At 38.5% G+C, this 17,313-nt stretch overlaps 1 protein-coding gene across 1 annotated transcript in view; it reads right to left on the bottom strand.

Moving 5' to 3' along the window:
• Positions 1–17,313, bottom strand: part of Muc12Ea (Mucin 12Ea) — a 79,071-nt gene that overhangs the window by 45,323 nt on the left and 16,435 nt on the right. Inside the window, exon 2 of the mRNA XM_087156572.1 lies at positions 3,400–15,611. Within this exon, the coding sequence (XP_087012698.1) occupies positions 3,400–15,445 (12,046 nt within the window). The 5' untranslated portion in view covers positions 15,446–15,611. The remainder of the gene's footprint in view (positions 1–3,399; positions 15,612–17,313) is intronic.

Genomic DNA, 17,313 nt, shown 5'->3' with positions numbered 1-17,313 from the left:
GTCGTATAAAGTCTAGTCGACTAGTTGTTGGTTTTTCAAAGATTAATGAACGATCTTTTAATGTTGTACTTGTTGTTCCTGTGTAGCTATGTCTCGGTAATATAATTTGTATTATATCTCCTTTACTGTTCGTAACCGTTCCAGGCGTGGTTCCTGGACGACTTTCAATGAATTTTATCGTTTGTCGATTTGGTCCAGTTATAGGGCGAGGAGTTGTTCCTGGTCGTTGCGGCAAAATGAGTAAAATAATTTGTCCGTCGGAATTAGTGACAGCTTTTGGTTCTGTACTGTTATCGCAGTATCGGATTGGTTTTTTCGTCGTTGTTGTTCGTTCAGTCGTTCTAATTTCAAATGGTTTGGCTGTAGTCGTTGTTGTTTCTGTTATTGCAATTGAGAATGGCTTCTCCGTCGTTGTTGTGGTCGTCGTTGTCTTTTCACGCTTGCAATATATTATTCTAATCTCCCTACCATCCGGACCCTTTATCATGTGCGGAGTAGTACCATGAATAACAACTTGTCGTATAAAGTCTAGTCGGCTAGTTGTTGGTTTTTCAAAGATTAATGAACGATCATTTAATGTTGTACTTGTTGTTCCTGTGTAGCTATGTCTCGGTAATATAATTTGTATTATATCTCCTTTACTGTTCGTAACCGTTCCAGGCGTGGTTCCTGGACGACTTTCAATGAATTTTATCGTTTGTCGATTTGGTCCAGTTATAGGGCGAGGAGTTGTTCCTGGTCGTTGCGGCAAAATGAGTAAAATAATTTGTCCGTCGGAATTAGTGACAGCTTTTGGTTCTGTACTGTTATCACAGTATCGGATTGGTTTTTTCGTCGTTGTTGTTCGTTCAGTCGTTCTAATTTCAAATGGTTTGGCTGTAGTCGTTGTTGTTTCTGTTATTGCAATTGAGAATGGCTTCTCCGTCGTTGTTGTGGTCGTCGTTGTCTTTTCACGCTTGCAATATATTATTCTAATCTCCCTACCATCCGGACCCTTTATCATTTGCGGAGTAGTACCATGAATAACAACTTGTCGTATAAAGTCTAGTCGGCTAGTTGTTGGTTTTTCAAAGATTAATGAGCGATCATTTAATGTTGTACTTGTTGTTCCTGTGTAGCTATGTCTCGGTAATATAATTTGTATTATATCTCCTTTACTGTTCGTAACCGTTCCAGGCGTGGTTCCTGGACGACTTTCAATGAATTTTATCGTTTGTCGATTTGGTCCAGTTATAGGGCGAGGAGTTGTTCCTGGTCGTTGCGGCAAAATGAGTAAAATAATTTGTCCGTCGGAATTAGTGACAGCTTTTGGTTCTGTACTGTTATCGCAGTATCGGATTGGTTTTTTCGTCGTTGTTGTTCGTTCAGTCGTTCTAATTTCAAATGGTTTGGCTGTAGTCGTTGTTGTTTCTGTTATTGCAATTGAGAATGGCTTCTCCGTCGTTGTTGTTCGTTCAGTCGTTCTAATTTCAAATGGTTTGGCTGTAGTCGTTGTTGTTTCTGTTATTGCAATTGAGAATGGCTTCTCCGTCGTTGTTGTTCGTTCAGTCGTTCTAATTGCAAATGGTTTGGCTGTAGTCGTTGTTGTTTCTGTTATTGCAATTGAGAATGGCTTCTCCGTCGTTGTTGTGGTCGTCGTTGTCTTTTCACGCTTGCAATATATTATTCTAATCTCCCTACCATCCGGACCCTTTATCATGTGCGGAGTAGTACCATGAATAACAACTTGTCGTATAAAGTCTAGTCGGCTAGTTGTTGGTTTTTCAAAGATTAATGAACGATCATTTAATGTTGTACTTGTTGTTCCTGTGTAGCTATGTCTCGGTAATATAATTTGTATTATATCTCCTTTACTGTTCGTAACCGTTCCAGGCGTGGTTCCTGGACGACTTTCAATGAATTTTATCGTTTGTCGATTTGGTCCAGTTATAGGGCGAGGAGTTGTTCCTGGTCGTTGCGGCAAAATGAGTAAAATAATTTGTCCGTCGGAATTAGTGACAGCTTTTGGTTCTGTACTGTTATCGCAGTATCGGATTGGTTTTTTCGTCGTTGTTGTTCGTTCAGTCGTTCTAATTTCAAATGGTTTGGCTGTAGTCGTTGTTGTTTCTGTTATTGCAATTGAGAATGGCTTCTCCGTCGTTGTTGTGGTCGTCGTTGTCTTTTCACGCTTGCAATATATTATTCTAATCTCCCTACCATCCGGACCCTTTATCATGTGCGGAGTAGTACCATGAATAACAACTTGTCGTATAAAGTCTAGTCGGCTAGTTGTTGGTTTTTCAAAGATTAATGAACGATCATTTAATTTTGTACTTGTTGTTCCTGTGTAGCTATGTCTCGGTAATATAATTTGTATTATATCTCCTTTACTGTTCGTAACCGTTCCAGGCGTGGTTCCTGGTCGACTTTCAATGAATTTTATCGTTTGTCGATTTGGTCCAGTTATAGGGCGAGGAGTTGTTCCTGGTCGTTGCGGCAAAATGAGTAAAATAATTTGTCCGTCGGAATTAGTGACAGCTTTTGGTTCTGTACTGTTATCGCAGTATCGGATTGGTTTTTTCGTCGTTGTTGTTCGTTCAGTCGTTCTAATTTCAAATGGTTTGGCTGTAGTCGTTGTTGTTTCTGTTATTGCAATTGAGAATGGCTTCTCCGTCGTTGTTGTGGTCGTCGTTGTCTTTTCACGCTTGCAATATATTATTCTAATCTCCCTACCATCCGGACCCTTTATCATGTGCGGAGTAGTACCATGAATAACAACTTGTCGTATAAAGTCTAGTCGGCTAGTTGTTGGTTTTTCAAAGATTAATGAACGATCATTTAATGTTGTACTTGTTGTTCCTGTGTAGCTACGTCTCGGTAATATAATTTGTATTATATCTCCTTTACTGTTCGTAATCGTTCCAGGCGTGGTTCCTGGACGACTTTCAATGAATTTTATCGTTTGTCGATTTGGTCCAGTTATAGGGCGAGGAGTTGTTCCTGGTCGTTGCGGCAAAATGAGTAAAATAATTTGTCCGTCGGAATTAGTGACAGCTTTTGGTTCTGTACTGTTATCGCAGTATCGGATTGGTTTTTTCGTCGTTGTTCGTTCAGTCGTTCTAATTTCAAATGGTTTGGCTGTAGTCGTTGTTGTTTCTGTTATTGCAATTGAGAATAGCTTCTCCGTCGTTGTTGTGGTCGTCGTTGTCTTTTCACGCTTGCAATATATTATTCTAATCTCCCTACCATCCGGACCCTTTATCATGTGCGGAGTAGTACCATGAATAACAACTTGTCGTATAAAGTCTAGTCGGCTAGTTGTTGGTTTTTCAAAGATTAATGAACGATCATTTAATGTTGTACTTGTTGTTCCTGTGTAGCTATGTCTCGGTAATATAATTTGTATTATATCTCCTTTACTGTTCGTAACCGTTCCAGGCGTGGTTCCTGGACGACTTTCAATGAATTTTATCGTTTGTCGATTTGGTCCAGTTATAGGGCGAGGAGTTGTTCCTGGTCGTTGCGGCAAAATGAGTAAAATAATTTGTCCGTCGGAATTAGTGACAGCTTTTGGTTCTGTACTGTTATCACAGTATCGGATTGGTTTTTTCGTCGTTGTTGTTCGTTCAGTCGTTCTAATTTCAAATGGTTTGGCTGTAGTCGTTGTTGTTTCTGTTATTGCAATTGAGAATGGCTTCTCCGTCGTTGTTGTGGTCGTCGTTGTCTTTTCACGCTTGCAATATATTATTCTAATCTCCCTACCATCCGGACCCTTTATCATGTGCGGAGTAGTACCATGAATAACAACTTGTCGTATAAAGTCTAGTCGGCTAGTTGTTGGTTTTTCAAAGATTAATGAGCGATCATTTAATGTTGTACTTGTTGTTCCTGTGTAGCTATGTCTCGGTAATATAATTTGTATTATATCTCCTTTACTGTTCGTAACCGTTCCAGGCGTGGTTCCTGGACGACTTTCAATGAATTTTATCGTTTGTCGATTTGGTCCAGTTATAGGGCGAGGAGTTGTTCCTGGTCGTTGCGGCAAAATGAGTAAAATAATTTGTCCGTCGGAATTAGTGACAGCTTTTGGATCTGTACTGTTATCGCAGTATCGGATTGGTTTTTTCGTCGTTGTTGTTCGTTCAGTCGTTCTAATTTCAAATGGTTTGGCTGTAGTCGTTGTTGTTTCTGTTATTGCAATTGACAATGGCTTCTCCGTCGTTGTTGTTCGTTCAGTCGTTCTAATTTCAAATGGTTTGGCTGTAGTCGTTGTTGTTTCTGTTATTGCAATTGAGAATGGCTTCTCCGTCGTTGTTGTTCGTTCAGTCGTTCTAATTGCAAATGGTTTGGCTGTAGTCGTTGTTGTTTCTGTTATTGCAATTGAGAATGGCTTCTCCGTCGTTGTTGTGGTCGTCGTTGTCTTTTCACGCTTGCAATATATTATTCTAATCTCCCTACCATCCGGACCCTTTATCATGTGCGGAGTAGTACCATGAATAACAACTTGTCGTATAAAGTCTAGTCGGCTAGTTGTTGGTTTTTCAAAGATTAATGAACGATCTTTTAATGTTGTACTTGTTGTTCCTGTGTAGCTATGTCTCGGTAATATAATTTGTATTATATCTCCTTTACTGTTCGTAACCGTTCCAGGCGTGGTTCCTGGACGACTTTCAATGAATTTTATCGTTTGTCGATTTGGTCCAGTTATAGGGCGAGGAGTTGTTCCTGGTCGTTGCGGCAAAATGAGTAAAATAATTTGTCCGTCGGAATTAGTGACAGCTTTTGGTTCTGTACTGTTATCGCAGTATCGGATTGGTTTTTTCGTCGTTGTTGTTCGTTCAGTCGTTCTAATTTCAAATGGTTTGGCTGTAGTCGTTGTTGTTTCTGTTATTGCAATTGAGAATGGCTTCTCCGTCGTTGTTGTGGTCGTCGTTGTCTTTTCACGCTTGCAATATATTATTCTAATCTCCCTACCATCCGGACCCTTTATCATGTGCGGAGTAGTACCATGAATAACAACTTGTCGTATAAAGTCTAGTCGGCTAGTTGTTGGTTTTTCAAAGATTAATGAACGATCATTTAATTTTGTACTTGTTGTTCCTGTGTAGCTATGTCTCGGTAATATAATTTGTATTATATCTCCTTTACTGTTCGTAACCGTTCCAGGCGTGGTTCCTGGACGACTTTCAATGAATTTTATCGTTTGTCGATTTGGTCCAGTTATAGGGCGAGGAGTTGTTCCTGGTCGTTGCGGCAAAATGAGTAAAATAATTTGTCCGTCGGAATTAGTGACAGCTTTTGGTTCTGTACTGTTATCACAGTATCGGATTGGTTTTTTCGTCGTTGTTGTTCGTTCAGTCGTTCTAATTTCAAATGGTTTGGCTGTAGTCGTTGTTGTTTCTGTTATTGCAATTGAGAATGGCTTCTCCGTCGTTGTCTTTTCACGCTTGCAATATATTATTCTAATCTCCCTACCATCCGGACCCTTTATCATGTGCGGAGTAGTACCATGAATAACAACTTGTCGCATAAAGTCTAGTCGGCTAGTTGTTGGTTTTTCAAAGATTAATGAGCGATCATTTAATGTTGTACTTGTTGTTCCTGTGTAGCTATGTCTCGGTAATATAATTTGTATTATATCTCCTTTACTGTTCGTAACCGTTCCAGGCGTGGTTCCTGGACGACTTTCAATGAATTTTATCGTTTGTCGATTTGGTCCAGTTATAGGGCGAGGAGTTGTTCCTGGTCGTTGCGGCAAAATGAGTAAAATAATTTGTCCGTCGGAATTAGTGACAGCTTTTGGTTCTGTACTGTTATCGCAGTATCGGATTGGTTTTTTCGTCGTTGTTGTTCGTTCAGTCGTTCTAATTTCAAATGGTTTGGCTGTAGTCGTTGTTGTTTCTGTTATTGCAATTGAGAATGGCTTCTCCGTCGTTGTTGTTCGTTCAGTCGTTCTAATTTCAAATGGTTTGGCTGTAGTCGTTGTTGTTTCTGTTATTGCAATTGAGAATGGCTTCTCCGTCGTTGTTGTTCGTTCAGTCGTTCTAATTTCAAATGGTTTGGCTGTAGTCGTTGTTGTTTCTGTTATTGCAATTGAGAATGGCTTCTCCGTCGTTGTTGTGGTCGTCGTTGTCTTTTCACGCTTGCAATATATTATTCTAATCTCCCTACCATCCGGACCCTTTATCATGTGCGGAGTAGTACCATGAATAACAACTTGTCGTATAAAGTCTAGTCGACTAGTTGTTGGTTTTTCAAAGATTAATGAACGATCTTTTAATGTTGTACTTGTTGTTCCTGTGTAGCTATGTCTCGGTAATATAATTTGTATTATATCTCCTTTACTGTTCGTAACCGTTCCAGGCGTGGTTCCTGGACGACTTTCAATGAATTTTATCGTTTGTCGATTTGGTCCAGTTATAGGGCGAGGAGTTGTTCCTGGTCGTTGCGGCAAAATGAGTAAAATAATTTGTCCGTCGGAATTAGTGACAGCTTTTGGTTCTGTACTGTTATCGCAGTATCGGATTGGTTTTTTCGTCGTTGTTGTTCGTTCAGTCGTTCTAATTTCAAATGGTTTGGCTGTAGTCGTTGTTGTTTCTGTTATTGCAATTGAGAATGGCTTCTCCGTCGTTGTTGTGGTCGTCGTTGTCTTTTCACGCTTGCAATATATTATTCTAATCTCCCTACCATCCGGACCCTTTATCATGTGCGGAGTAGTACCATGAATAACAACTTGTCGTATAAAGTCTAGTCGGCTAGTTGTTGGTTTTTCAAAGATTAATGAACGATCATTTAATGTTGTACTTGTTGTTCCTGTGTAGCTATGTCTCGGTAATATAATTTGTATTATATCTCCTTTACTGTTCGTAACCGTTCCAGGCGTGGTTCCTGGACGACTTTCAATGAATTTTATCGTTTGTCGATTTGGTCCAGTTATAGGGCGAGGAGTTGTTCCTGGTCGTTGCGGCAAAATGAGTAAAATAATTTGTCCGTCGGAATTAGTGACAGCTTTTGGTTCTGTACTGTTATCACAGTATCGGATTGGTTTTTTCGTCGTTGTTGTTCGTTCAGTCGTTCTAATTTCAAATGGTTTGGCTGTAGTCGTTGTTGTTTCTGTTATTGCAATTGAGAATGGCTTCTCCGTCGTTGTTGTGGTCGTCGTTGTCTTTTCACGCTTGCAATATATTATTCTAATCTCCCTACCATCCGGACCCTTTATCATTTGCGGAGTAGTACCATGAATAACAACTTGTCGTATAAAGTCTAGTCGGCTAGTTGTTGGTTTTTCAAAGATTAATGAGCGATCATTTAATGTTGTACTTGTTGTTCCTGTGTAGCTATGTCTCGGTAATATAATTTGTATTATATCTCCTTTACTGTTCGTAACCGTTCCAGGCGTGGTTCCTGGACGACTTTCAATGAATTTTATCGTTTGTCGATTTGGTCCAGTTATAGGGCGAGGAGTTGTTCCTGGTCGTTGCGGCAAAATGAGTAAAATAATTTGTCCGTCGGAATTAGTGACAGCTTTTGGTTCTGTACTGTTATCGCAGTATCGGATTGGTTTTTTCGTCGTTGTTGTTCGTTCAGTCGTTCTAATTTCAAATGGTTTGGCTGTAGTCGTTGTTGTTTCTGTTATTGCAATTGAGAATGGCTTCTCCGTCGTTGTTGTTCGTTCAGTCGTTCTAATTTCAAATGGTTTGGCTGTAGTCGTTGTTGTTTCTGTTATTGCAATTGAGAATGGCTTCTCCGTCGTTGTTGTTCGTTCAGTCGTTCTAATTGCAAATGGTTTGGCTGTAGTCGTTGTTGTTTCTGTTATTGCAATTGAGAATGGCTTCTCCGTCGTTGTTGTGGTCGTCGTTGTCTTTTCACGCTTGCAATATATTATTCTAATCTCCCTACCATCCGGACCCTTTATCATGTGCGGAGTAGTACCATGAATAACAACTTGTCGTATAAAGTCTAGTCGGCTAGTTGTTGGTTTTTCAAAGATTAATGAACGATCATTTAATGTTGTACTTGTTGTTCCTGTGTAGCTATGTCTCGGTAATATAATTTGTATTATATCTCCTTTACTGTTCGTAACCGTTCCAGGCGTGGTTCCTGGACGACTTTCAATGAATTTTATCGTTTGTCGATTTGGTCCAGTTATAGGGCGAGGAGTTGTTCCTGGTCGTTGCGGCAAAATGAGTAAAATAATTTGTCCGTCGGAATTAGTGACAGCTTTTGGTTCTGTACTGTTATCGCAGTATCGGATTGGTTTTTTCGTCGTTGTTGTTCGTTCAGTCGTTCTAATTTCAAATGGTTTGGCTGTAGTCGTTGTTGTTTCTGTTATTGCAATTGAGAATGGCTTCTCCGTCGTTGTTGTGGTCGTCGTTGTCTTTTCACGCTTGCAATATATTATTCTAATCTCCCTACCATCCGGACCCTTTATCATGTGCGGAGTAGTACCATGAATAACAACTTGTCGTATAAAGTCTAGTCGGCTAGTTGTTGGTTTTTCAAAGATTAATGAACGATCATTTAATGTTGTACTTGTTGTTCCTGTGTAGCTATGTCTCGGTAATATAATTTGTATTATATCTCCTTTACTGTTCGTAACCGTTCCAGGCGTGGTTCCTGGACGACTTTCAATGAATTTTATCGTTTGTCGATTTGGTCCAGTTATAGGGCGAGGAGTTGTTCCTGGTCGTTGCGGCAAAATGAGTAAAATAATTTGTCCGTCGGAATTAGTGACAGCTTTTGGTTCTGTACTGTTATCACAGTATCGGATTGGTTTTTTCGTCGTTGTTGTTCGTTCAGTCGTTCTAATTTCAAATGGTTTGGCTGTAGTCGTTGTTGTTTCTGTTATTGCAATTGAGAATGGCTTCTCCGTCGTTGTCTTTTCACGCTTGCAATATATTATTCTAATCTCCCTACCATCCGGACCCTTTATCATGTGCGGAGTAGTACCATGAATAACAACTTGTCGTATAAAGTCTAGTCGGCTAGTTGTTGGTTTTTCAAAGATTAATGAGCGATCATTTAATGTTGTACTTGTTGTTCCTGTGTAGCTATGTCTCGGTAATATAATTTGTATTATATCTCCTTTACTGTTCGTAACCATTCCAGGCGTGGTTCCTGGACGACTTTCAATGAATTTTATCGTTTGTCGATTTGGTCCAGTTATAGGGCGAGGAGTTGTTCCTGGTCGTTGCGGCAAAATGAATAAAATAATTTGTCCGTCGGAATTAGTGACAGCTTTTGGTTCTGTACTGTTATCGCAGTATCGGATTGGTTTTTTCGTCGTTGTTGTTCGTTCAGTCGTTCTAATTTCAAATGGTTTGGCTGTAGTCGTTGTTGTTTCTGTTATTGCAATTGAGAATGGCTTCTCCGTCGTTGTTGTTCGTTCAGTCGTTCTAATTTCAAATGGTTTGGCTGTAGTCGTTGTTGTTTCTGTTATTGCAATTGAGAATGGCTTCTCCGTCGTTGTTGTTCGTTCAGTCGTTCTAATTTCAAATGGTTTGGCTGTAGTCGTTGTTGTTTCTGTTATTGCAATTGAGAATGGCTTCTCCGTCGTTGTTGTGGTCGTCGTTGTCTTTTCACGCTTGCAATATATTATTCTAATCTCCCTACCATCCGGACCCTTTATCATGTGCGGAGTAGTACCATGAATAACAACTTGTCGTATAAAGTCTAGTCGGCTAGTTGTTGGTTTTTCAAAGATTAATGAACGATCTTTTAATGTTGTACTTGTTGTTCCTGTGTAGCTATGTCTCGGTAATATAATTTGTATTATATCTCCTTTACTGTTCGTAACCGTTCCAGGCGTGGTTCCTGGACGACTTTCAATGAATTTTATCGTTTGTCGATTTGGTCCAGTTATAGGGCGAGGAGTTGTTCCTGGTCGTTGCGGCAAAATGAGTAAAATAATTTGTCCGTCGGAATTAGTGACAGCTTTTGGTTCTGTACTGTTATCGCAGTATCGGATTGGTTTTTTCGTCGTTGTTGTTCGTTCAGTCGTTCTAATTTCAAATGGTTTGGCTGTAGTCGTTGTTGTTTCTGTTATTGCAATTGAGAATGGCTTCTCCGTCGTTGTTGTTCGTTCAGTCGTTCTAATTTCAAATGGTTTGGCTGTAGTCGTTGTTGTTTCTGTTATTGCAATTGAGAATGGCTTCTCCGTCGTTGTTGTTCGTTCAGTCGTTCTAATTGCAAATGGTTTGGCTGTAGTCGTTGTTGTTTCTGTTATTGCAATTGAGAATGGCTTCTCCGTCGTTGTTGTGGTCGTCGTTGTCTTTTCACGCTTGCAATATATTATTCTAATCTCCCTACCATCCGGACCCTTTATCATGTGCGGAGTAGTACCATGAATAACAACTTGTCGTATAAAGTCTAGTCGGCTAGTTGTTGGTTTTTCAAAGATTAATGAACGATCATTTAATGTTGTACTTGTTGTTCCTGTGTAGCTATGTCTCGGTAATATAATTTGTATTATATCTCCTTTACTGTTCGTAACCGTTCCAGGCGTGGTTCCTGGACGACTTTCAATGAATTTTATCGTTTGTCGATTTGGTCCAGTTATAGGGCGAGGAGTTGTTCCTGGTCGTTGCGGCAAAATGAGTAAAATAATTTGTCCGTCGGAATTAGTGACAGCTTTTGGTTCTGTACTGTTATCGCAGTATCGGATTGGTTTTTTCGTCGTTGTTGTTCGTTCAGTCGTTCTAATTTCAAATGGTTTGGCTGTAGTCGTTGTTGTTTCTGTTATTGCAATTGAGAATGGCTTCTCCGTCGTTGTTGTGGTCGTCGTTGTCTTTTCACGCTTGCAATATATTATTCTAATCTCCCTACCATCCGGACCCTTTATCATGTGCGGAGTAGTACCATGAATAACAACTTGTCGTATAAAGTCTAGTCGGCTAGTTGTTGGTTTTTCAAAGATTAATGAACGATCATTTAATGTTGTACTTGTTGTTCCTGTGTAGCTATGTCTCGGTAATATAATTTGTATTATATCTCCTTTACTGTTCGTAACCGTTCCAGGCGTGGTTCCTGGACGACTTTCAATGAATTTTATCGTTTGTCGATTTGGTCCAGTTATAGGGCGAGGAGTTGTTCCTGGTCGTTGCGGCAAAATGAGTAAAATAATTTGTCCGTCGGAATTAGTGACAGCTTTTGGTTCTGTACTGTTATCACAGTATCGGATTGGTTTTTTCGTCGTTGTTGTTCGTTCAGTCGTTCTAATTTCAAATGGTTTGGCTGTAGTCGTTGTTGTTTCTGTTATTGCAATTGAGAATGGCTTCTCCGTCGTTGTTGTGGTCGTCGTTGTCTTTTCACGCTTGCAATATATTATTCTAATCTCCCTACCATCCGGACCCTTTATCATGTGCGGAGTAGTACCATGAATAACAACTTGTCGTATAAAGTCTAGTCGGCTAGTTGTTGGTTTTTCAAAGATTAATGAGCGATCATTTAATGTTGTACTTGTTGTTCCTGTGTAGCTATGTCTCGGTAATATAATTTGTATTATATCTCCTTTACTGTTCGTAACCGTTCCAGGCGTGGTTCCTGGACGACTTTCAATGAATTTTATCGTTTGTCGATTTGGTCCAGTTATAGGGCGAGGAGTTGTTCCTGGTCGTTGCGGCAAAATGAGTAAAATAATTTGTCCGTCGGAATTAGTGACAGCTTTTGGTTCTGTACTGTTATCGCAGTATCGGATTGGTTTTTTCGTCGTTGTTGTTCGTTCAGTCGTTCTAATTTCAAATGGTTTGGCTGTAGTCGTTGTTGTTTCTGTTATTGCAATTGAGAATGGCTTCTCCGTCGTTGTTGTGGTCGTCGTTGTCTTTTCACGCTTGCAATATATTATTCTAATCTCCCTACCATCCGGACCCTTTATCATGTGCGGAGTAGTACCATGAATAACAACTTGTCGTATAAAGTCTAGTCGGCTAGTTGTTGGTTTTTCAAAGATTAATGAACGATCATTTAATGTTGTACTTGTTGTTCCTGTGTAGCTATGTCTCGGTAATATAATTTGTATTATATGTCCTTTACTGTTCGTAACCGTTCCAGGCGTGGTTCCTGGACGACTTTCAATGAATTTTATCGTTTGTCGATTTGGTCCAGTTATAGGGCGAGGAGTTGTTCCTGGTCGTTGCGGCAAAATGAGTAAAATAATTTGTCCGTCGGAATTAGTGACAGCTTTTGGTTCTGTACTGTTATCACAGTATCGGATTGGTTTTTTCGTCGTTGTTGTTTGTTCAGTCGTTCTAATTTCAAATGGTTTGGCTGTAGTCGTTGTTGTTTCTGTTATTGCAATTGAGAATGGCTTCTCCGTCGTTGTTGTGGTCGTCGTTGTCTTTTCACGCTTGCAATATATTATTCTAATCTCCCTACCATCCGGACCCTTTATCATGTGCGGAGTAGTACCATGAATAACAACTTGTCGTATAAAGTCTAGTCGGCTAGTTGTTGGTTTTTCAAAGATTAATGAGCGATCATTTAATGTTGTACTTGTTGTTCCTGTGTAGCTATGTCTCGGTAATATAATTTGTATTATATCTCCTTTACTGTTCGTAACCGTTCCAGGCGTGGTTCCTGGACGACTTTCAATGAATTTTATCGTTTGTCGATTTGGTCCAGTTATAGGGCGAGGAGTTGTTCCTGGTCGTTGCGGCAAAATGAGTAAAATAATTTGTCCGTCGGAATTAGTGACAGCTTTTGGTTCTGTACTGTTATCGCAGTATCGGATTGGTTTTTTCGTCGTTGTTGTTCGTTCAGTCGTTCTAATTTCAAATGGTTTGGCTGTAGTCGTTGTTGTTTCTGTTATTGCAATTGAGAATGGCTTCTCCGTCGTTGTTGTTCGTTCAGTCGTTCTAATTTCAAATGGTTTGGCTGTAGTCGTTGTTGTTTCTGTTATTGCAATTGAGAATGGCTTCTCCGTCGTTGTTGTTCGTTCAGTCGTTCTAATTTCAAATGGTTTGGCTGTAGTCGTTGTTGTTTCTGTTATTGCAATTGAGAATGGCTTCTCCGTCGTTGTTGTGGTCGTCGTTGTCTTTTCACGCTTGCAATATATTATTCTAATCTCCCTACCATCCGGACCCTTTATCATGTGCGGAGTAGTACCATGAATAACAACTTGTCGTATAAAGTCTAGTCGGCTAGTTGTTGGTTTTTCAAAGATTAATGAACGATCTTTTAATGCTGTACTTGTTGTTCCTGTGTAGCTATGTCTCGGTAATATAATTTGTATTATATCTCCTTTACTGTTCGTAACCGTTCCAGGCGTGGTTCCTGGACGACTTTCAATGAATTTTATCGTTTGTCGATTTGGTCCAGTTATAGGGCGAGGAGTTGTTCCTGGTCGTTGCGGCAAAATGAATAAAATAATTTGTCCGTCGGAATTAGTGACAGCTTTTGGTTCTGTACTGTTATCGCAGTATCGGATTGGTTTTTTCGTCGTTGTTGTTCGTTCAGTCGTTCTAATTTCAAATGGTTTGGCTGTAGTCGTTGTTGTTTCTGTTATTGCAATTGAGAATGGCTTCTCCTTCGTTGTTGTTCGTTCAGTCGTTCTAATTTCAAATGGTTTGACTGTAGTCGTTGTTGTTTCTGTTATTGCAATTGAGAATGGCTTCTCCGTCGTTGTTGTTCGTTCAGTCGTTCTAATTTCAAATGGTTTGGCTGTAGTCGTTGTTGTTTCTGTTATTGCAATTGAGAATGGCTTCTCCGTCGTTGTTGTGGTCGTCGTTGTCTTTTCACGCTTGCAATATATTATTCTAATCTCCCTACCATCCGGACCCTTTATCATGTGCGGAGTAGTACCATGAATAACAACTTGTCGTATAAAGTCTAGTCGGCTAGTTGTTGGTTTTTCAAAGATTAATGAACGATCTTTTAATGTTGTACTTGTTGTTCCTGTGTAGCTATGTCTCGGTAATATAATTTGTATTATATCTCCTTTACTGTTCGTAACCGTTCCAGGCGTGGTTCCTGGACGACTTTCAATGAATTTTATCGTTTGTCGATTTGGTCCAGTTATAGGGCGAGGAGTTGTTCCTGGTCGTTGCGGCAAAATGAGTAAAATAATTTGTCCGTCGGAATTAGTGACAGCTTTTGGTTCTGTACTGTTATCGCAGTATCGGATTGGTTTTTTCGTCGTTGTTGTTCGTTCAGTCGTTCTAATTTCAAATGGTTTGGCTGTAGTCGTTGTTGTTTCTGTTATTGCAATTGAGAATGGCCTCTCCGTCGTTGTTGTTTCTGTTACTGCAATTGAGAATGGCTTCTTTGTCGTCGTTTCTGTTACTGAAATTGAAAATGGTTTCCTTGTCGTTGTTTTTTCGGTTACTGCAACTGAGAAAGGCTGTCTCGTGCTTGTTTCTGTTACTGCTATTGAAAATGGCTTCATAGTCGTTGTTGTTTCTGTTACTGCAATTGAGAATGGCTTCTTTGTCGTGGTTTCTATTACTGAAATTGAAAATGGCTTCTTTGTCGTTGTTTTTTCTGTTACTGCAACTGAGAAAGGTCGTTTCGGGCTTGTTTCTGTTACTGCTATTGAAAATGTCTCCATAGTCGTTGTCGTTTCTGTTACTGCAATTGAGAATGGCTTCTTTGTCGTCGTTTCTGTTACTGAAATTGAAAATGGTTTCCTTGTCGTTGTTTTTTCTGTTACTGCAACTGAGAAAGGTTGTTTCGTGCTTGTTTCTGTTACTGCTATTGAAAATGGCTTCATAGTCGTTGTTGTTTCTGTTACTGCAATCGAAAATGGCTTTTTTGTCGTCGTTACTGTTACTGCTATTGAAAATGGCTTCATAGTCGTTGTTGCTTCTGTTACTGCAATTGAGAATGGCTTCTGCGTCGTTGTTCTAACTGCAATTGAAAATGGCCTTTTTGTTGTTGTTTTCTCTGTTGTGGGTGGTGGAGCTTCTGAATGTCCAAAATGTGTAGTTTCCCCACTTCCTAATCTACCCGTAAAATAAAGTGTTGGGTAGGTAATTTTTGCTGTCGTTGGTTCTTTTGTGACATTTATACTGAATGGTTTTTTTGTTGTAATTCTTTTCGTGGTTTCATTTTCTGTTATAGTAAACAAAAATTTTGGTTTTGCTCGCTTGCAATATATTATTTTTATTTCCGCCCCATCTTGACCCTGTATTTTATGCGGGGTTGTGCCATGTATAATTATTCTCCTGATAAATTCTAATCTACTGGTTGTCCTTTTTTCAAATACTAAGGAACGGTCATATAACTCACTGTCTGTGTAGCTGTGTCTGGGCAATATGATTTCAACTATATCTCCCTCACTATTAGTTACTGTTCCAGCAGTTGTTCCTGGACGACTTTCGATGAATTTTATCTCTTGTTTATTTGGTCCTGTTATAGGGCGAGGTGTTCCTCCTGGACCTTGCGGCAGAATAAGTAGTATAATTTGTCCATCCGAGTTAGTAACAGCTGTTGGTTCTGTTTGGTTGTTGCAATATCGAGTCTTATCTTTCATTGTAACAGTAGTTGGTTGCGCTGTTGTTTCAATTTGTGTAATATTTATCTGTATTGGCCGTTTCGTTGTTGTTATTTCATGCAATGTAATTTCAACTGTATTTGCTGTTGTTGTTTGAGTTGATGGTTGAGTCAGTGTAATTTCCACCTGCCGTTTTGTTGTCTGCCTGAAAAAGAAAGTTTTATAATAGGTGTCATTTCAATATATTTTTTATAACTTTTATAATATATTTTCGTGTATCTTTTTGTAAATATATATTTTAATATTTTTTTTTATTATTTTTATATTTTATTCTGGGAGGGGTTTGGAGAGCTCAGCTTGGAGTTGATGAGCCCTTTAGTAAAATTTAATTTATCAAACGTAATATCAAGGAAAGAAATTGGTTTTGCTTACGTTTTTCGAAAAAAAAATTACGCTACTTCTTTTAATGAACTATATAAATTCTTAGAATTATTATGAGACAAAAAATAATTCAGTTCGACTGATTATTTAGTTATTTTTTATTCTTTTTTGTCTGAATCACCATGAGAAATGCTGTAATTTGATTATGTGTTTATGAATAAAAAAATCTAATCCTTTGAAACAACTCTATAATTAAAAAACAATCGTGCCTGGTATTAGCTCTGTACACTATTTCATAACCTCGTACAAAAAAAGGAAGAAAAAAAATTTGATTTAAATTGTTTTATGTATTTGAATCCAAAATAAAAAAAAAGATGCATCCAAATATCTTGAAATTTAGTTATCACATTATTATGGAGGAAAAGCAATAAAATAAAAATATGAATGAAAAAATTACAAGTGTGCTGTTAGAGATTTTCCTTTTTTTTTCTTGGAACATTATCGCATTTAACATTAGGCTAAATGCTGCGATGTTCCACAACATTTTCGGAATAAGATTAGGAACAGTGTTAAGAGGTTCAAGCAAATCTAAAATATCGTTTTTTGAAATATTATTTATTTCTCTCTACGGTTGACCAACATTTTGCTCGTGGGCCATCTTATGACTACAATACGAATAAATTATTATTATTATTTTGTAAAATAAAAAAATTGGATATTTTGAACCTCACATTTGAGAAGTCATCGCTTTTTGACTTGCTCAATTTTAGCAGATGCCATCTTATTTCTATGTGGTCTTACCATCACTTTTTTCAGCAATTATTGCCTGGGTTTTCGAGATGGAATATTTTTTAAGCTTTTATCACAAATTTCGAGTTTGAGCAATATTCGAGGCGCCTTATGTGCCGATTCATCATACTTCTAAGTTATTTTTCGATAGTTTTTTAGACAGTTATTGCTGCACTTTTTCGCATGGTTTTCCGTCCTGGTATTTTCAATACAATATTATAGCGAACACTTCAATTTCGAGTAGTACATTTAAGTAATCACTTTTTGACGAGCTTTGTTTGTACTGATTTTCATCACAAATTCAATTTGTGATTTTAGGATGTTTTTTAGCAGTTATTGCTTTTAATTTTAAAGTCCTGATATTTTTAACACGATATTATTAAGACACGTTAATTTTGAATCACACATTTAAATAATCGCTTTTTTTCGCGCATTTTTTTTATCAGATTTCATTGTAATTCGAAGAAATTCTTTAATCATTTTTTCGGCTGTTAATTGCTCTATTTTTCCAAGTGGTATATTTTTAATACGATATTATTATCACTCTCGAGTTATGAATCGAGCATTTAAATATTTCATCGTGAATCTATGCGGTTTCTCGAACATTTTCTTTGGGGAGTTTATGCCAGGCATACCCATATGCTGTTTAAAATTTTAATGCAGCATTATTACAGCATCCGAAATTTTAAAAAAAGTCTTCAAATTAGTGAATCTTTAAATGTCTATTGTTTGCAACT

The sequence above is a fragment of the Parasteatoda tepidariorum genome, chromosome 2, assembly GCF_982258835.1.
Source record: "Parasteatoda tepidariorum strain Cologne lab strain chromosome 2, Ptep-v5.0, whole genome shotgun sequence".
Classification (NCBI taxonomy): domain Eukaryota; kingdom Metazoa; phylum Arthropoda; class Arachnida; order Araneae; family Theridiidae; genus Parasteatoda; species Parasteatoda tepidariorum.
The sequence above is the reverse complement of the archived record's forward strand: the minus strand, read 5'-3'. Positions and strand labels throughout refer to the sequence as shown.